We start from the raw sequence: 20660 nt of genomic DNA, 5'->3' as shown, positions 1-20660 counted from the left end.
CGTCATACTGATTTCATGTGGCTGGAAGCGAAGAGCCCCGGGATGGCTCAGTCAACAGAATCAGTTCTTTTCAAAAGATAAAAAAGGCATCTAGTACAATGTGCTAAATTGAGTTGTACTTTTAAACCAAGCTTGCAGTATGTTGCTTCTCAAAGTTAGAGTTGCTATGCTTTTCATTTCCTTCTGCAGCCTCTCCAGAAGCTTTGAAAATGTACAAAGTAGATTTGCCGGCGGACCAGTCCACTGATGAGGTTATTGAACGTCGGCGGGCGGCAGAGGCAACTCGCAAAACCAGAATTTTCAACACCCGGAGTCGAGTGATTGGCCTCGATATCCATGTTCTGGATCAGCAGGTCAATGAGAAAAAACAACGGCAAAGCATGGAAGAACAACGAGACAAAGCTTTTGGTAAACAAGGGGCAGAAATCAATTTGAGAATTCAACTAATTGATTGACAGCCATAACTCAACGACTCTCTACTTTTCCAATACAATGCAGATAATATGAGAATGAGTCACGATAAAACACTGTTGCAGCAAGAGAAAGATGAGATGGAAAGGCGAGCAACATTGGACAGAGACCTCACGCAGTATTGGGGCATTCATCAACGTGTTGAAGACTCCCGCGATGCGGATCTCAAGTGTGACCTAAAGAGGGCAATCAGGCTCACCATCCCAGAGGCTGAGCTGGGGCCTGCAAGCATGCACTTCTTTCAGGTGGGTTGTATATGATGTCCATGGGCAGACACTCTGTCTACATAAAAATGCTTGTGAATCAGCATCTAGTGGGTTTCAACAAATGTCTGCATAAATGATTCATCCACCCTCCTGCATGTTACTCGTTATTTTCTTGAAAGGGAGAGGGTGTGGGAGAGGAGCAAAAGAAGAGAGCACAGAAAGAGAGAACAAAGAATGATCTGCTGGCCCAGAAAGAAGACAATGAGAAGAGGCACAGTGAGAACAAGAAGAAAGGTGAATGGATACAAACACACAGACTGCATGACCACTGATAGGCTGATATATAGCATGAGCCCTGTAACTCTTATACACGGTTCATGCCTCTGTGCACAATCATACACTTCTACGCAGTGCTCTTATTCCCAGGTGGCATTGATGGATTATCTTCTTAGAAAGCTGTTCTGTGTGTGTGAGTATGTTAAAGTATGTTTTTGGGTAATGAGTAGTGTGGGTGTATAAAGTATGCAGCCCATGATTTCCAGTGTTGTGTATTTGTGCATGTCTTTGTGTGAGTGTGTGTGTGTGTCTATTACAGAGCTGCTCATCGACAAAGAGCTAGTGCATCAGGACCTGAGGGCAGTTCAGCTGGATGTTCTAGAGGTGGAGTGCAAGAAAGCGATGCACTTCGCGCTCAACAACTACAATCGTGCTCTGGTACATGCATGCATGAACACACACATTCATGCACACACGTACATGCAACACACACACAAAAACACCAACATACCATCCACCATTGGATGCTCAAGGCAAAACCCAGTAGGTTGTTGAGCTGTGACAGGGTGTTCTCAGGTTGAACTTTTGAATTATAATAACTAATTACGAATGTTAAATGATGCAAACGCACTTGCTGGGAGACCACCAACTGAATTGGTTGGTGCTAGGCAACGCAGATATAAAAGCTTTGATGTATGCATGAGCCCAGTCTGTTTTTAAAGATCCTTATTTAACGGTCTCTTCAATTGCTTGATTGCACACAGTTGAGCCTTCCATTGGGAGGCCTCATTATAAATTCTTCAAGTCATAACAATTTTCATGTCAATTATGTGGTTTCGCTAATATTCACTCACATGCATGATGCACAAGCAATCACAACTAACTGAATGCAACACAGATCTCTCAGGAGGACGTTCAGCATATGGCTAACCCATCTAAACCCGCTAAAAGCATTAACCACAGATTGGGGATTGGGTTGACTAAGCCTCATCTTAATCAATATCATCAAGTGAAGGATCAATAAACTGATTCTGGGTCAGTGGTCAGACCTAACCTCATCTTATTCTCAACAGACTGATGAGCAATCACAGAAACTGAGAGAGCAGCATAAGAGAGAGGAAGGGGAGGGTCTTGCAGAGATGTGGTACATGCTGACAGAGTGTCCTGAGGCTGCTGAGAGAGAGGTGGGCAGAGTTTGCCCCCCCAGGATTCTAACAGACAGGTGGAAGGGGATGAGCCCAGAGCAGCTGAGCGCCATCCACAAGGAGAGAGAAAAACAGTGCCTGGAGAGACAGGTACTGGAGTCACACTGAAAAACAGTAGAGCTCACATAAAATCAGGCCCCTGTAAACAGTTTATAGTGAGGTCACTGGAGCCCTACAGATTGACTTTCTCTCCCAAGCCACTTCCTTGTTCGGCCTTTCTACAAATGTGCTTTAGAGAATGGAAAATGTACAGCATAGTACCTTCATATTTGCTACTATAGGCATTCCTTTTCATATCAACACTACAAAGTTTGTGGTTAGATTTTTGCTCTCTGGTGTCTTCAGAGGCAGCGTGAAACTGAGAAGATTCAAGATGCTGAGTGGAACTTCCGTCTCATGGAGATGGCCAGAAGAGCAGAAGAGAAGGAGAAGGAAGCGACAAAGCTGCAGCGAGAGAGGAGGATTCAACAAGATGGGTACAACAAGCAGCTGGCTAGACAGCAGCAGGCACAGTGAGTACTGAATACACACACATGCACACAGGCATACACACATTGTTACACTGAAGCATGTTTATCTGAACACAATATTCCTAAATGTAAATAGTGTGTAGACCCACTCGTTCTAATTAGCTTCAATTTGTTCTCTTTTTTTTCTTTAGAAATATGTAGGCGTACTACTTTCATAATGTTGTGTTATGTAAGAAACCCAGCAAGTCAAATTCCTTGTATTTGCATGGCTTATAGTACAAATTCAATTCTAATTTTGATGCACACAACCAGATTTACACCCTTTAAACTGTGGAATAGATAGAAATGTGTATAAGAAATAAGTAACATACAGTAGTTGATGTATAGAAAATATTTTCTTTCAGGATCGAGCCATCATTTCAATAATACTTTTTAGACAGTGACCCACTGCATATTTATTTGTATTTGTCTGTCTCAGTCAGGAGTACCTGATCAAGAAGCTATATACCAATAAACCCAATGCAGACTACTTTAACCAGTTCAACACAAGCTCCCGCTGACTACTTCAACATGGCACTATGGTATTCACACAGGACTAAATACTAGCAAATAAAGTCTATTGATTTGTTACATTCAATATGTCCCACAGTGTCTAGCCCTTTTTGGTCTGTATGTCTCTCTCCTGAGTATTCTTATTGTAGGTAAAATACATGCTTTGATGTGTATAAATGATATGTTCTGATACTGACACCAACCAGAAAGGGACTGCTGTTTTGGTACAGATTGTTCCAGGTGCTTTATTTTTAATTTTATTTCCAGTTACAGTGGTTGATTCATAATGCAGATACAATTATACTGGCCCCATATGCAGCACAAGTCCACTCAAAAGCTGACTCCTTTAACCCTATCCCCCACCCACCCATGCACCCAACTCCTGCCCAGCTGTGTTAATGGTGCACCCTACACACACAAACTTCTCCCCTGAGGTGAAGAATTTCCCTCGGCCTTTTCCCTCCCACCCAGACATCATTATTGGAAATCCATCCGCTTTTATTTTACTGAAGCAGCTGTTGCCATTCTCCTATAAATGCAAAGACTTACTTTTTAAGGTATTTTTATGTATTAAGTATAAAAAGGGGGAATAATGGAAAAGCAAAGGCCAGTGAAGCAAGCTTTCCCTCGACACAATAAAAGCAAAGAGAGCGATGGAGCAGCAGTAGAGTGAGTATCTGTTTTTGTACCCTACACTCATTCTTCATTCAAAGCAAACATTTGCCCTGACACTGACAAACACAGATGTTTAGCAGCAGATAGTCAAGATAGAATATTGGCATATTTTGCGTCATTTATCACTACTGTATGAAAATAGATTTTCTAAAAGTTTTATTTGTCCTGAGTGCATCTGTACAACCAACAAGAGGGAGGTTGCCCAAACTACTCCTTCAGTGCCACTAGCCATGGAAATCCCGCATTTTCTTGATGAGATTGATGAGATTGCCGGTCAGTGATATTTGACCAGCAGCAGGCTATGGATTGAGTAGGGAGCACAGAGACAGTAACTTTGCATATAGCTGTTTCCTGTGATATACACAAATTGGCTCCCGGCCTCGCTGCCTCTCATAACTGCATCAGACCAAGTCTTAACGGATACTCACTGCACTGCGATGCTTTATTTATTTGGTCATGGACATGAGCGCAATCTTAGCTTTTGTTGGAATGTAACTACTACAATCACTATATGACAACAGGAATTAATTTACTTGTTTTTAAACATCTAAGGAACAAAGGAGATTTTTTTTCTTTTTTTCTTTTTTTTTTCAACTATGAACTAATTTTTTTTTCTAAAAGAGCCAAATCTTACTGGAGTTATCTGTCAAATAAGGAAAGTGTGATTTCATCGCATCAGTACAAAGAGAAAATGAACTACTTGCAACATCATTTTAAAATGAACTTATTGCAGGTTTAAAACCTGCAAATGATCACATTTTTTATGAAACAAACGGGCTGGGTTAGTCAAAACAATCTCCAAGGTTTGTATTAACATTCAGCGACACGTTAAAAGCTTTCCTTCCAGGTCTTGTCACATCCATACCAAAACCTGTGTTTTCCATCTCTTCCATACCTGGCCGATGTTTTGTAAGTTTTACCCTCAGAAACTCCAAAATGTTTTTGTTTTTTTTTTGCATCCAAACTCTACCCCTAGCCAGCCCTAGAAAGAATACATTCCATGTCTTATGTAAATACCAACGGCCTGGCTTTACTGTACATCAGATGGCCATCATTAAGCCTTCCTATATCATTAGCTGCATTGATGGGGATCTGAAAATCAAACTGAGAGGGAGACGTCCACAAGACTCCACTCCCTAATCTGTAAAACACATAAATACTGCTCCTTACACAACTTTGTGTAGTGTGAGATGGACAGGTATGGAAAGATTGTTCATTAGCGACAACATTGTTTAATACACCGTAAAAAGAGACAAAGACATATACAGAAAGCTACACGTAGGTCTCCACACAAAAATTACGTTGTCATACCATATTGACATTACACTTCTGGTGAAAAGGCGACAGAATAATGACATCAGTCTGGTGCTCAACGCAGACCCAGCAGGCACAAGAACTTATAAGGAGCATGTACATATCTATAATACTGTATTATGGCTAAATAGATAGATGTAGATGCAGCTATTTACAACACACGCTATTCAGCTTTTTCACAGAAAGTTCCTGTTATGCATCCAGTGATATTTATAAGAAACTTGGCTTCAGTTAGTTTTGAAATCTAGATTTATAGGAAATATGTCAGTCAACAAAAGTCATGAATAACCAAGTCATATAAATGATGTAAAAACGTCGAAAAAGTGGGAAGACAAATAAAAAGTGGCAGATAGGCAAATGCTTGATTTGCATTCAGAAGTTTGTAGAAAAATCTAAAAAAAAAGTCGTCAGTTCAACCCCTGACACATCAAATGGCTTTACGACATAGAAAATGTGAAATCATAAAGAAAATCACATGATAATAATCTAATCTAAGATTTAAGACTGCCCACACCAGCTTGTGCCATCTGTACCCTTACACTAGCTCACAACATCCTCATCTTTTAATGCACTACTCGATAGCACCGTACCTTAAATTCCTTTGATATGTCTACCTATACGAGATTTGACCTTCATTTTTCTACAGAGTAGTTTTTTCCACCTCTTCCTCAATGCAGTATGCCATGATGATACAACGGAGAGAGAGAGAGGGAAAGAGAAATGAGGACAAGAAATGAATGTGTCACTCAGTTATGCTGTAAACCACAGAGATTAGGAGGGAGGGTCGAAGGACATCATCGAGTGAGAGAGTGACTCTATTGTCATGTCAGTCAGACTGGTGTCACACCGTCCACTACTTTGGACACTCCTTTGGTCAAAATAGTCCGGTCGATTGGGCGTCTGCCATGGGCACCTGAATGTCAATGAACTGATTGAGTCAGCGGTCAAAACTATGGAACCTAAAGTCAGTGCGGAACAGGAGCACATGGCCACATGTGTGTTGACATGTTTTGGTCTGAGGGCTATCCTACTGGGAGTTAATCCAAGATGGCAACTGAGTTGGGCAGGCCGTTGTTGGTCTGGGAGAGCAGGGTGGGGGTGAGGTGGGAGCTGTCCGGTAGGCCCTGTAGTGGCTCTTGAACTTCGCTGGGCCGGCTGTACTGGCTGGCCAGGGACTCATCTATGTTGAGCTCGGTGGTAACGGCACTGCTGCCGTTGTAATCTAGGTTGTCCTCACTGCACAGTTTACTCTCATCGCACAGGGATGGCTGGCTGTCTCCACACTTCAACTCATTGTCACTACAAGGAGTGGAGGACCGGGTGAGAGTAAGAGAGTGACCAAGAGATAGAGGTTCAAAAGTGAGAGATATTTTCACTGGACTGCTAATGGTCTCCATTACAAGAAGCATTATTTACACATAACATGATTTAGCAAGTCTTTTCTTTTTCGGATTTTTCCCCTTTTTCCTCTCCAATTGTATTTGGCCAATTACCCCACTCTTCTGAGCCGTCCCGGTCGCTGCTCCACCCCCTCTGCAGGGGAGGGCTGCAGACTACCACATGCCTCCTCCGATACATGTGGAGTCGCCAGCTGCTTTTTTTCACCTGACAGTGAGAAGTTTTGCCAGGGGGACGTAGCGCGTGGGAGGATCACGCTATTCCCCCACGACCAACCAGAGGAGGCGCTAGTGTAGCGGCCAGGACACATACCCACATCCGGCTTCCCACCCACAGACACAGCCACTTGTGTCTGTAGGGACATCTGACCAAGCCGGAGGTAACACGAGGATTCGAACTGGCGATCCTGGTGTTGGTAGGCAACGGAATTGACCACTACACTACCTAGACGCTCAGCAAGCATTTCCTTAACTGTAAATTGTATGCTGCCTCAGAAATCTAAAATGAATGAAAACTGATAAAAAGAATATACTATAATTAATCAAAACAACACAGCAAGAAGATAAAGTAGGTGTTTGCAGAGGGATGATTACGGGGAGAAACTAATTCATAGAGGAGAAAATGGGAATAACTGTACATGAAAAAAGGAAGCATGCACCAGTAAGCACATCACAGCATACCTTTCTAGAGATCTGTAAAGCAGGAGCAGGGCATTTAGGAGAAGTGTGAAAGCATAAGGAACACATGAGAAACAACAGGGATTGAACCGGCATTGTGTTAGGATCTAGCAGTGAAATGATCAGTAGAAATACAACTCACTCAGGAAATGACACGTCTAAAAAAAAGACTGAAATCAACAAACCTGTACTCTCCAAAGGTCTCATCCTTCATAGGGCGTGCTTCCGAGTCCATTGGACCCTCCTCTTTATCTTTTACTAAGAGAGAGGGAGAGATTATTGGATTTCATTATCAGTCCATTTATCAGTCAGATGTTCACCACTTTGCTCTCTAATCCACTGAGAAGCTGATAATGATAGTCTGTCAGATGCCAGATGTCAGGGAGATAGCAGCAGTGACGATTCAATTAAATTAACTTCAATTCAATAAAAAATGTATACAGAAGAGTGAATGGAGAATCTGATACAGGTTAATAACGGCTACAAAAAATGTGGCGTTGTTTTATGTGGTGGGTAGTCTTAGTTTATTTCTATTTTGACCAGTCTGGTTGAATAATACAGAATGCACATCATGAAGAACACATGGTTGAGAACAGAACAATTAAAATTTTTTAAATTATTCAAAGCTAAAAATTCTAATGAAAGGGGGTATGGTGATAGGAATTAACTAATTAGTCCTTCTTGGTTACATTGGGACTAGTTAATTCTTCCCTTTTTGGGGGGGATTCCCCCCCTTTTTCTCCCTAATTGTTTCCAGCCAATTACCCCACTCTTCCGAACCATCCCGATGTCTGCTCCACCCCCTCTGCTGATCCGGAGAGGGCTGTAGACTACCACATGCCTTCTCTGATACATGTGGAGTCACCAGCCGCTTCTTTTCACCTGACAGTGAGGAGTTTCGCCAGGGGGATGTAGCATGTGGGAGGATCACGCTATTCCCCCCAGTCCCCCCCAACCCCCCGAACAGAGGAGGCACTAGTGCAGCAACCAGAACACATACCCACATCCGGCCTCCCACCCGTGTCTGTAGGGCGCCCGACCAAGCTGGAGGTAACATGGGGATTCAAACCGCCGATCCCCATGTTGGTAGGCAACGGAACAGACCGCCACGCTGGGTGGCATGGTTTATGTAGACAATCGAATATCAGTGACAGCCATGGTCACTGACATTTGATTGTCTACAAAGGTTGGTTAGTCTGGTGCATGTCTCTTACCAGTCAAACTGCTCTCTCTCTCTCTCTCTCTCTCTCTCTCTCTCTCTCTCTCTCTCTCTCTCTCTCTCTCTCTCTCTCATGATTTGATGCATTATCAGTGAGATTTGTCACAGAATGGGTTAAAGATGGCCAATTCTCCTTTTCAAAGTCGGAAAGTACAGGTCTAAATAATGCAATGTTGGACCTTCCTTTTGTATGCTACAAAAAGTTGCAAGCCGAGTTGGAAGACAATCTTATAGCTGGAAGCATATGCAAGTTTTTGAAATAGCATACTGTAACTACGTAAATACTTTGGACTTATCCAAGATTCATTCTTAGCACCTGTTGCTAATAACCCTGACTTTGAATGTACTTGTACAGATATAGGGTTTACAGATCGGAAGGCTGCTGGCATCACAAAAATTCACGATATACATCTGGGTGATGCATTAAAGTCTTTTCAGCAATTACAGGAAGAGTTTCATATTCCTCAAGTGCACGTTTATCATTACCCACAAATCGGGAGTTATTTGAATTCAATTCCATATTATAAAAGTGGCAGAAAGCTGAATATTCTGGATTATGCAAGCTGCAACACATAAGAAAGTGATAATTTATATATTCATCTATCCATTATCCAAACCGCTTGTCCTGCTCTCAGGGTCGCAGGAGCCTATTCTAGCAGTCACTGGGCAGCAGGTGGGGAGACACCCTGAACAGGCCGCTAGTCCATCACAGGGCCGACACACACATTCACACCTAGGGACAATTTAGTACGGCCAAATCACCTGACCTACATGTCTTTGGACTGTGGGAGGAAACCGGAGCACCCGGAGGAAACCCACGCAGGCAGAGGGAGAACATGCAAACTCAACACAGAGGACCCGGGATGACCCCCAAGGTTCGACTGCCCCAGGGCTCGAACCCAGGACCTTCTTGCTGTGAGGCAACCGCACTAACCCCTGCGCCACCGTGCCACTCTATATAAATATACTTATTATAATGGTGTTCATCTGGATGACCAGACTTGGTGCAGTTTTGTACAATGGCAAAAAAAAATTACTAGATCAGACAAATCACATGAAACACAATATAAGATAATAAATTGCATGTGATTCCTGAAATACGTAGTCAATATGATGAGTCATGCTCTGCAGCATGCTGCAAGTACCAAAAACATCCTGGCACTTATTTTCATTTAATGTGGTCATGTCCATCGATCACAGCATTCTGGTCTTCTGTCCAAATAGAGATTGAGAAATGTCATGCCATTAGAATAGTAATGGATCCAAAACTACGTATTCTCGGTGTTAGCTCCTCGTCTGGTGAAAAGACAAAGTTGCAAAGTATTATGCTGCATGCTGCACACCTTTCAATCCTGCACCTTTGGCTTGATGTACATCCACCTATGTTATCAACGTGGCATGATAAATTACTAAATTACTATCAATTCTTCCTTACAAAAGGTTGTCCACTGTATTACAAGGAACCTTGGATGAGTTTGTAAAAGAGTGGTGCCCCCTCAGTATGTATTTTGGTGTGAGTGGCCAGCAATAACCTGTATTGGAGTAGATTGAGCTTAATTTTCTCATTAAGCATTTTCTGTTGTTAATTTCTCCTTGTGTTTTATGGGTTGTTTGTCTTTTTGTTTTGCATATATGTGTTCATGTTTGGACAGCAGTATAAGAAGGGCATGTATTTAATTTGACCATATGTGTATGTTGCTCTCCTGACATGTTCTGTTTTGCTCTCTTAAAAAAAAAGGTAAAATAAAAAAACCCCAACACACTGCTCTACATGTCTGCAGCTACCCATGTGTGCTGGGATCATTTCAAATGCTCATATGTTAACTCGTACGCTCCCTGGTTTTTCACTGCAGTCTACCAGTGCAGTCTTACTCCCTAGACATGATTAAACGATGCATCTTATCAGTGTCAATCAGCTGCTTGGTGTGCTTGGCCAAGTGGAAACCCACGAATCTGAAGTATTTGCTGCCATTGAAACCAACTATTTGCCCAGGGTACAAAGGGCTGGTCGGGGAGGGTTTCTAATGAAGTAAATGCCTCATTCAGCTAACTTCCTTCCATTGTGAAGCATGCTATTTGCTGTGGCCCAATCCTCATTGCTGGGCTTTTCCTAACCAAAAAAAAAGTCTATGTGAACTTACACAGCACTAACAAAGAGAACACTGACCCACAAGACCCCAAAGTAAGTCAAGTCCATTTTAATTGTATAGCCCAGCGTTTCTCAAACCTCTCCTGGCGGGCCACTTGTCCTGCATGTTTTAGATCTCTCCCTGCTCCAACACAGCTGATTTAAATGATCAGTTTTGTTATTAGGCAGTTTTGGGAGCTCATAACGAGTTGATCATTTGAATCAGCTGTGTTGGAGCAGGGAGCGATCTAAAACATGCAGGACAAGTGGTCCACCAGGAAAGGTTTGAGAAACGCTGGTATAGCCCCATATCACAAATCACAAATTTGCCCCCAGGGACTTTAAAGCAACACAACATCCTGTCCTTAGACCCTCACATTGGGTAAGGAACAACTCCCTAATAAAAAAAAAACCCTTTAACAGGGAGAAAAAATAGAAAGAAACCTCAGGGAGAGCAAAGGAAAGTAACGTCCTTGCTTCTGCTGCATAAGTAGTTTGCTCCAAACATGCATTCCCTGTGATAAAGCCTCATTTTCTTTAAAAGATGTAGACAAAGGATCGTGAGGTACAGTTGAGGTTTGCATGATTAACATAATCAAAGGCCACCAACATGTCTTCCAGGCAAGCCACATAATGCTACTTGACATCTGTTATGTGCTGCTTAATTCTCAAAATGGATGAGGACAGACTGTGTAAGGGATGTTATCAGTCAGCGCTTCAGAAAAAAAGGCTCATCAAGACTTTCGCTGTGTTATTTTGATCAACATTATACAAATCAGTTAGTGTCCTTGGTTTTTTTTTTCATTGATGCTCTCCACTGATGTAGTTTTACCTTTTTAGGTGGGTGAGACCTACCTGAATACTTCCCCCCTTTACTCCTCTTGATAAAGCAGAGGATGAGCAATAACAGCAGCAGCAGCACGATGGCACTCACGAGCCCAATGAACCAACCCTGTGTAGCAAAACCTGCAGCCACCTCTTTCACTTCTTCAGAGCAGGAGAAAGAGAGAGCGTTGAAGGGGACAAGGAAAGAGAGCGCGAGAGAGAGACAGAGAGAGAGAGAGAGAGAGAGAGAGAAAGAGAGAGAGAGCACATTTTTACAGGGGAAACAGGATGGAAGGGGGGATGCAAGCAGGGCAAGGGACAGAACTGAGAGAATGATAAAGGGGGCGAAGAGAGATTAAGAAGAGAGCAGGCATTAGAGCGAAACAGAGAGATATAGAGCTCATGGCGGCTCCGTCAGATGGCTCTGTCAGATGAAGTAAGCAAAGTGTGAAGGAACCAAAAAATAGGTAGCAATGTCCTACGTAAACAGAACTAATGGCTCATTTCATTTGCCTCACCGAGCTGTCATTTCACTGGAGACTTTGAAAGCACTTCACAGGGAGCGCAGGAAGCAGTAGGACTTTCTACTTGACCAGGCTTTGTGTGCAGATCTATAAAGCTGAGTTGAGGTGTACAGGACAAAAGAAAGAGGCATGAATGGGGCTCAAGTGTTGATAGTACCTGTCCCTTCAGTTTGAATGTTGGCTTCCCAGAGGGTGGCGTTGCTGAAGGTGACGCGAAAGCGGTAACTGGAGCCAGGAGACAGGCCCTGGAGCTCGTAGAAAGACTGGGTGGAATTTACCTTCTCTGACTGCTTCCATTTATCACCACCTACAGAGACACAACTCGCATTTAAGATTCCCTGCTGTTTTTCAGCCCTGTGAAACTACATCCATATGCATAATATTACGAACTATTCTTTACCATTCTTCTTGAGGTATTGGATTTGAAAGCCCACATTTCTGTGTCTCTCTTTGGTCACCCAACTGAAGTTGACTGACTTCTCTCCAACAGACAGGCTGAAGTTGGCAGGAGGGACTGGAATGAAATTAGACAAGAGAAGCATCAAAATCACCTCTGGGTATTAGCATAAAACAATACTCATACATCTGAGAGCATGCTTATGCTAACGGACAAGGTAATCAGCTCGCAGTTATACCTCCGTCCAGGGTGGTGGCGCCCTCTCTCATGATGGTCTCTCCATCTCCGGCCCCAGTGCGGCCCCTCAGGTAGAAGCGGTAGGGGCTATGGCGGTCCAGGCCCTTCAGGGTGAGGTGGGTTGTTGTGGGGTCATCCATTTGCTCCACCTGCACAGGGCTGTCGTTGCTCTCTGTGACTGAACACCACGCAACCCCAGAATGCAATGTTTAATCATTACTGGACTGTTGACATATCCATCTGTGTGTGTGACATGTGACTGACTGATAAGCATCATTAACAGGCACTTATATTGACTTTTATCCCAGTACTATTGATCTTTTTGGAGTATACCATCTTGTGCCTTGGCTATACTGTCATCTGTCTCGTGTTTTCTTTTTTTGCGAGCCATAAAAGCACATATTAAGCAGAATAATTTAAATTCACTGGAGGCCAATTTTGATCAGATATTCAATGTGGATGAAGATCGAGTGTAACTGCTACTCACTCTGCTGGTACTGCAATAGATATCCTATGAGGATTCCATTGGGCTGGGCAGGAGGGGTCCAGTGCAGAGTGATCTCTGTCTCTGCTGGACTGTCCAGGAGTAAGGACATGGGAGGGCCAGGAGCTAGCAGTAAGACAATTGTGATTTAATAAAATGCGCTTTGCTAAGTAAACGACAGACTGTCAAATAATTTTAGCCGTATCGTGTGTTTTTTTCCACATCTTGCATGCTCAGTAATATGCATTCCCATCTACTTTTCACCCTTTCTCTTTCCTTGCTGCTCATCCTCCCTCTCTCACTGGATATCAGCATCAGCACTTTCTTGGCTCCCCTTTTCTGCCCTCTCTTTCTCCCACCTATCTTCCTCTCCTTTACAGCCCTCTCTTCCTGGCTCTCACTGAGCCCCCCACCCCATTCAGTTGTCACCCTTCTCTTCTCTCCACACATATCCGCCCCCCTCACCTCCCTCATCGGTCTGGAAGGACAGAGGCTCAGATGGAGGGCCATATCCTTTGCTGTTGAATACAACGACAGTCAGAGTGTAGCGGGAGTATGGTCGGAGGCCGCTGATCACCCTCTCCTCCTCATTGGCCCCTGTCACCACCACCAAGGTGGTCTCTGGTTCCCTGGCCCTCCGGCCGCGGTGGTGGCCCCTGGAGCCAAGCCGGGTCACATGGATCTGAAGCCAAAGAGACAGATAGACGGTGAGAAGGGTGAAAAGAGGGTATCATGAAGTTTGCTGTTAAAACTGCTTCCTCGCTGATATCACATTTCCCCATAGTGGCTTCGAAGGCAAGAAAAACAGCTTAATCTGTTTTCTAGGTTAATGGCATGCATATATTTTAATACTTTGGAATATTCGCAATACCTCAAATGAACCATGACTGTATTGAAACCTTTAAAAAACAGATTCTTTTTTTTATGGCATGATTGCCATTAAACCACTATTAAATCTGGATGCCTTAAAGCAGGGGTCTCAAACTCAAATTACCTGGGGGCCACTTGAGAGGTGGTATATGGAGGAGGGCCAGTGCAATGGGGATGGGGGAAAAAAACTATTCGACTATATAACCTTCACACCGTTTTTTATTATTATCTTTATAATTATCTTGAACTTTTTTCAGAGTTTTCACATGAATAGGTAACTATGTACATAGTGTAGCATAGCCTAGGTCTACATATTTAGCCTACTTCTTGCCAGAAACCTGGCACTTCTTCTGCTGACACAGGTGAGGCACATCTGCGTTCAGGGACTGGGCAGTGGACACCCTGAGGAGAACCTGGAGATGTTCATTGGTAAGTCTGGACCTATGCTTTGATTTATCAAAGTTCATAGTTGAGAACAGTTTCTCACACAGGTAAGTGCTGCCGAAAAGACACATGACCTGCCTGAACAGTTTGGACAACTATGGGAATGTTTTGGGAAGCTCTCTGGAAAACTGTCCAAGCATCTCCTGATTCCTTGTGTCTCCCTGAACTTTGCCGTGAGCTCAGTGTTGCAATGCAAGTCTATGCGCTCCATTTGAAATGTGCTTGGAGCACTGTCCACATCAAAGGAGAAGGGGGTCTGAAAATAACTGGAAAGTGGTGCTGTGAGTCTTAAAATCAGAAAAGTGATGCTCAAACTCTTGCTGCAGATTGTCAATGGCAGTCACATACTCATCAGCATTGGCTCTGGCACCATCATCAATAATTGACTGGCATGTCGGGAAGTGGACAAATCTTTCGTCTGTGAGCTGTTTTCCATAGTCTGAGTTTCACAGAGAAGGCTTTCACACTATCAAATGCTACGGCGACAAGTTGGTCTGGCCCCTGCAGTTTTAAATTAAGAGTGTTAAGTGCCGGTGTGATATCAACTAAGAAAGCTAAATCCATGAGCCATTTTGGATCATCAATCTCAGGAACATGTAGCCTGCCTTCTTTCAGGAATTCTCTGATCACCTCCCTCAATTCAAAAAACCTTTTCAGGACACTGCCCCTGCTCAACCAGCACACTTCTGTGAAGTAAACACATCTCTCTATATGTTGCATCTATTTCCCCCAGAAATGCACAGAACTGATGGTGTTGTAAACCTCTTGATCTGATGTAATTAATGCATTTCACCACAACAGTCATATTAACACTGTCAAACTTCAAGCATTTGCAGCAGAGTGCCTGCTGGTGAATGATGCAGTGCAATGCAATTGTGGGATCTACATTCTCTTCCGCCAGCTTTCTTTGAATCAGTGCTACAAGCCCTTTTTTTTCTCCTCGTCACTGATGGGGCACCATCAGTGGGGATTCCTGCCAATTTATTCCAGGGTAAACCAGAACCCTCAATTGCCTTGCACAGCACCTGAAATATATATTTGGCTGTAGTCTTTCCCTGCACTGGATATAGCAGTTCTTCTGTTAACTCAAAACTTGCCTCAAGGGGCTTTACAGCAACACAACATCCTGCCCTTAGACCTTCGCACTGGATAAGGAACAACTCCCTAAAAAAAAAAAAAACTTTAAGAGGGAGAAAAAAAATAGGAAGAAACCTCAGGGAGAGCCACAGAGGAGGGATCTCTCTCCCAAGACAGACAACGTGCAATGGATGTTGTGTTTACACAATTTACACAATACAACATTGAAAGAGGATAACAGAATTCTAATGGAATTATAAAATGTATGAAGAATGTGATGAGCAGGATGCCAAACAGTGTCCAGACGCCACCGGAACAGCCCAGGACCCGAGCCACGCGACCATCACCATGTAAAAAAATAAATAAAATTAGTTACACGTCTTAGTGATACCCCTTACAAATATAGCGAGCCCAGCATTGTCATTTACATGTGCTTTCATCCAGTGCCAAAGAATAATGCCTGAAATTGTTTGCTTTAGTGCACAATTTAAGAGCATACACTCATGTGATATGGCTTAAGAGTTTTCTTATCGTATGAAAACTCTAAGCCATATCACATGAGTGTATGCTCTTAGTCTGTTAATGATGGTGTTTGTGTATACTTCCATGTATCATGAATGAGAGTTCTTGATATGTGTGTGTGTGTGTGTGTGTGTGTGTGTGTGTGTGTGTGTGTGTGTGTGTGTGTGTGTGTGTGTGTGTTGTGACTATGACTGATTCAATGCACATGTGTAGCATGGCTGTTTATGGGATGCATTAGTTGTCGGTTGCTGTGCTGAACTGTGTCTCCGTCTAGCTATGTCTGGAATTATTGAGATGTACACACAAATTGTGCATACTGCATCGCTGTAATTGTTTACTGTAGTATGCTGCCTTTGAAAATGCTACTTTTCAAGCCCCTCAAGGATTTTTAGGCAATTCTCCTTCACATCCATCCATCCATCCGTTATCTGAACCGCTTATCCTGCTCTCAGGGATGCTGGAGCCTATTCCACCAATTGTTGGGCGGCCGGCAGGTGGGGAGACACACTGAACAGGCCCTAAGGCCACCACAGGGCCCACAGGGTCCCCCCCCCCCCCCACACACACACACACACACACACACACTCTTTGGACTGCGGGAGGAAACCGGACCCCCGGAGGAAATCCACGCAGACATGGGGAGAACATGCAAACTCGACACAGAGACTGACCCGTGATGACCCACAAAGGTTGGACTATCCCGGGGCTCGAACCCAGGACCTTCTTGCTGTGAGGCAACCGCACTAACCACTGCGCCACCATGCTGCCCTCTCCTTCACATTTTCTTCCAAATTGTTTTTGCATCTTTTTTTATGTGTGTAGATAAAGAAACAAAACAAACCGAAGTGGAACAATTGTCTGTAAATGTGACCTGACAGCTCGCTGATCTGTTCTGCCATGGTATTTGGGCCGAGACTGACGTTTCCGAATAAAGATGCCTTCTCTGAGCAAACGATATTCACTACTTGCAGCATGCAGTCTCTCACAAACTGTCCCTTCCCCGGATGTGGATATGTGACCTAGTTGCTGCACTAGCGCCTCCTCTGGCCGGTCCGGGCGCCTGTTCGCGGGGGAGGGGGAATTAAGGGGTACAGCGTGATCCTCCCACACTCTACGTCCCCCTGGTGAAACTCCTCATTGTCAGGTGAAAAGAAGCGGCTGGCGACTCCACATGTATCGGAGAAGGCATGTGGTAGTCGGCAGCCCTCCCCAGATTGGCAGAGTGGGTGGAGCAGTGACCGGGACGGCTCAGAAGAGTGGAGTAATTGGCCGGATACAACTGGGAGAAAAGACACACACACACACACACACACACACACACACACACACACACACACACACACACACACACACACACACACACACACACACACACACACACACACACAAACACAAACAGAATGCTGCGCTTGTCGTCAAGCTGTCAGCAACACAAGCGGATGGTCCATAGTAACTACTCCACCGCCACATACGTGACTGTCATTGCGTAACTGTCAACACCCATTCTACAGCTATGTGAGTTATGAGAAAATACGTAAAGATTAACAGCAAACTCTAAAATGCATTTGAAGAAACCAGGATCTCAAGGTCAAATTTCAATTGTTCGCTGAGAAATTTCACACATACGAGGATTTTAACTCATGTTCTTAATGCAAAAAAAGTACAAGAGAAAAACAGAACACATTAGACAATCTAAGAATATCTAAAAGATCGTTTTAGTTGGGGGGGGGCGACTAAGGATTTAGTTCATGACAGGTGCTCTTCTGTACAGGGAGCAAAAAGCTTGTAATATCAGTTTCAGGTTTCGGACCAAATTTGGGGCGTAGGACGCAATAATTTCCTGCAAATGTGTGATTGTAAACCACCAAGAGATGTGTTCACCTGAGCCCCTGCCATACTTTGCTTTCTTCTGGTACGACTGCATTCAAACCATGTTAGTATTTGCACAATGTCAGCCGCTGGTAATCTGGCATGGAAATGCAGGGTGCGTGTCGGCCAATGACAATAATATTTCATAGGATTTGGGAGAAAAAGGGGGGGGGGGAGAAACTGTCCCTCTGTAAATGGCTTGCCAACCTTCACTATCGCCTCGCTTACCACGTAGCTAGCTTCGACAGCTGCATCACAGTCTTTTTGGCTTTGTGTGAAAAAAGTTCTGCTGACAGGACAGACTTTTTTTGAAAGTGTGCTGCCTTTCTCCCCCTCTCCTCGCCTTTGAACGGATCATACTCCTCTGCATGTTAAGTAGTGTAATGTCACTTCAGATTAAAATCCTTCAGGATGGCAACTTTTTCCTTGCAGATTAGACAGATCGCAGTGAAGAAGTAGTCGCATGTCCAATTCTCTTGGACCTGTCGGTGCTCCTGGTCAACTTTTCTTTTGGCTTTTGAAAATGACATTTTTACAAAACATCTGCAAGCAGTAACAACAATTTACGTTACTAAGCTCACGCGAGATATTTCGCAGTGGGCTGGCCTACTGGGTCTATGTACTCACGTTGCCTGGCTACACGGTGTGTGTGTGTGTGTGTGTCTATGAATGAGAGAGAGAGAGAGAGAGAGAGAGTGCTGCAAAACTGACATTAGGCTACATCATCTGCAACTGACCTCACAACTAATCTTAACTGAGTACTTAGAACTAGAAACAGAAACATTTAGCACAAAAAAAACACAAAGTAGTATACAAAATGGATACACACTCTGGATCTCTTAATAAATCTAAAACATAGCACGGGCTGCACAAAACTGCCTTGTGGGCACGGGCTGGTAGTTTGAGACCCCTGCCTCAAAGGGTTTGAAGAGATTAAAGTGAAATTAAGTGACCTCTGTAGTGTAAGAGATAAGTAGTATGACCAGAAGTGTCATATTTCTTGGAGGTTAGGTCTGTCTGTCTGCTGCAAACTCAGAGTATGTATTATTCATGAAGGCTGGGCTTGAATATGTTTGGGCAAACAACAGAATCAGTACCTTGTACCCGAGCAGGTGTCCTCTGACTTTCTCTTTGTCTACTGCTGCCCAGGTTACCCTTATTGCCGTGCTGTTCTGTAACATCACTCCCACATCTATAGGAGCCTCCAGGGGAACTGAGGGAGACAAAGACACAGGACGGGTAAAACAGAATAGAGGGTGATGAATGGGAGAGAGTAGCCGACAAAGAGGAAGTTTAGAATCAATTCAAGGGGCAAATGTTGGCGTTAATACTATGAAACTGGGTTTTACCATCCTCTCCAGAATAGCCAATGACGGGGTCGGGCTCAGGTCCCTCCCCTTTCTGATTGACTGCCTGGACTTTCATTTCGAAGGCGGAGAAGTTCCCTATGTCATTGACAATGAAGGGTGGTTTATTGGTGAGACTGGTGTGCCAGGAAGGCCCGCTGCCCAAAACTCGCCTCCACAGCACTCGGTACTGGAAATCCGGCCCATTGAAGCTGCGCCTGTCCATTTCCTGGAATGAGCAGGATAGCAGCCGATCAGACAAATAGGCACCAAAACTTAAAAACAAGTCATTTGACATTTCAGAAAATCCCAAGCACAGATAGTAGATATGCAGTACCTGCCAGATGATGACCAGACTGTCTGGGTCTCTGGACTCACTCCTCACATTTTCTGGGTTATTGTCTGGTGCTGTGGAAATGGCATACACAAAATAACACTACAATAAGGGGTGAGCGATATATCGAATATAATCGATGTACTTCGAAAATAAAAAACAAAAAACAAAACTCATACATAGTACATCGCACACACTTGCCCTTCTGGCATAGATAAAGTTGTCTGAATCTGAATCTGAATCAGACCCCTCTCCTGGGCGAGTGTGTGTGATGTTTATAGGTGAGGCATGTGTTTTTGTATCTGGAGGGAACAGGGAAAGAGCCTGGAAAGCGCGAAAAAAGCGAAGCGCCGAAGCAGGTTTATACCTGTTGAGTTCAGAAACGGTAATAGAAAATGGGGGCGGACGAATTGGTTCCAGAAAGAAACAGCACTGGATTTGATGCTTCGAGCGCAATTTTTCCCACGGCGCATGCACAACTGCTGCCGCGGGCATGAATTGTGGTCACTCACTCACTCACTCTTGGGTGACCTGAGATGTTTAGTAGGACACGCTCGTAACTGATGTATAGACACATGGAGGGCAACAAATAAGGACAAGTAGCGCCGTTTGTCTGGGCAGTTTTATGCTTGTTGTTAAGGGTCTTTGTTGAGCTTGAGCGCTTTAGAACTAGGCTACAGTATATAGGCCTACGTCATGCAATTGTTTATTGTCATTTAACAGCTGTTTAAAGCCTATGTGTGCAATTACCTAGTTTGAATAAACACTGTTCTGTTAAATTCAACTTGGTTGTGATTTCCCCCTTTTTTTATGGTGGGAGGAAACCCACGCAAACGCAGGGAGAACATGCAAACTCCACACAGAAAGGACCTGGGACAGGCTTAGGTTCAAAACCAGGAGTTGGGTTTATTATAACTATACCATGACACTGAAAACATTATTAGGCTGTTTAAATAAAAAGGACAATATTCATAAACAGCTGTCATGGCCCTTACCTTCAGCAGGTGTGCTATGGAGTTCTGTAGGCTTGCTTGTGTCACTTACACCCACTTCATTGATGGCATAGACCCGAAAACGATAGGACATGTAGGGCTGCAGAGAGAGGTGAGCACTCCTCTTGTTTCCACCTACTCTCTTCAG

General features: G+C 43.8%; 2 protein-coding genes across 2 annotated transcripts in view; one reads left to right on the top strand and one right to left on the bottom strand.

Moving 5' to 3' along the window:
* The first annotated feature begins 209 nt into the window (after positions 1 to 209).
* ribc1 (RIB43A domain with coiled-coils 1) lies at positions 210 to 3188 on the top strand. Its single transcript, XM_056298985.1, has 7 exons — positions 210 to 408; positions 499 to 716; positions 857 to 971; positions 1273 to 1391; positions 2027 to 2248; positions 2504 to 2670; positions 3107 to 3188. The coding sequence occupies exons 1-7, from the start codon at positions 210 to 212 to the stop codon at positions 3186 to 3188; spliced, it is 1122 nt and encodes a 373-aa protein (XP_056154960.1).
* A 3018-nt stretch (positions 3189 to 6206) lies between these two features.
* l1cama (L1 cell adhesion molecule, paralog a) overlaps positions 6207 to 20660 on the bottom strand; it is a 45227-nt gene continuing 30773 nt past the window's right edge. Inside the window, exons 3-15 of the mRNA XM_056298975.1 lie at positions 20516 to 20654; positions 19524 to 19594; positions 19190 to 19415; positions 18938 to 19053; positions 13524 to 13740; positions 13062 to 13184; positions 12576 to 12752; positions 12341 to 12454; positions 12098 to 12247; positions 11447 to 11578; positions 7430 to 7502; positions 7248 to 7259; positions 6207 to 6468 (exon numbers count right to left, since the gene is read on the bottom strand). Of these exons, the coding sequence (XP_056154950.1) occupies positions 6207 to 6468; positions 7248 to 7259; positions 7430 to 7502; positions 11447 to 11578; positions 12098 to 12247; positions 12341 to 12454; positions 12576 to 12752; positions 13062 to 13184; positions 13524 to 13740; positions 18938 to 19053; positions 19190 to 19415; positions 19524 to 19594; positions 20516 to 20654 (1812 nt within the window). The remainder of the gene's footprint in view (positions 6469 to 7247; positions 7260 to 7429; positions 7503 to 11446; positions 11579 to 12097; positions 12248 to 12340; positions 12455 to 12575; positions 12753 to 13061; positions 13185 to 13523; positions 13741 to 18937; positions 19054 to 19189; positions 19416 to 19523; positions 19595 to 20515; positions 20655 to 20660) is intronic.

Source organism: Lampris incognitus, chromosome 2, assembly GCF_029633865.1.
Source record: "Lampris incognitus isolate fLamInc1 chromosome 2, fLamInc1.hap2, whole genome shotgun sequence".
Lineage (NCBI taxonomy): Eukaryota > Metazoa > Chordata > Actinopteri > Lampriformes > Lampridae > Lampris > Lampris incognitus.
Note: the sequence above shows the minus strand (reverse complement) of the source record. Positions and strands in the feature narration are given on the sequence as shown.

What these genes read in the sequence shown, in the direction of transcription:
- ribc1 (XM_056298985.1), top strand. Translation starts at nt 210, where the DNA reads ATGTACAAAGTAGATTTGCCGGCGGACCAGTCCACTGATGAGGTTATT. An exon ending in ACAACTACAATCGTGCTCTG is followed by an intron (nt 1,392 to 2,026) that starts GTACATGCATGC and finishes TATTCTCAACAG; the next exon opens with ACTGATGAGCAATCACAGAA. An exon ending in AACAGTGCCTGGAGAGACAG is followed by an intron (nt 2,249 to 2,503) that starts GTACTGGAGTCA and finishes TGGTGTCTTCAG; the next exon opens with AGGCAGCGTGAAACTGAGAA.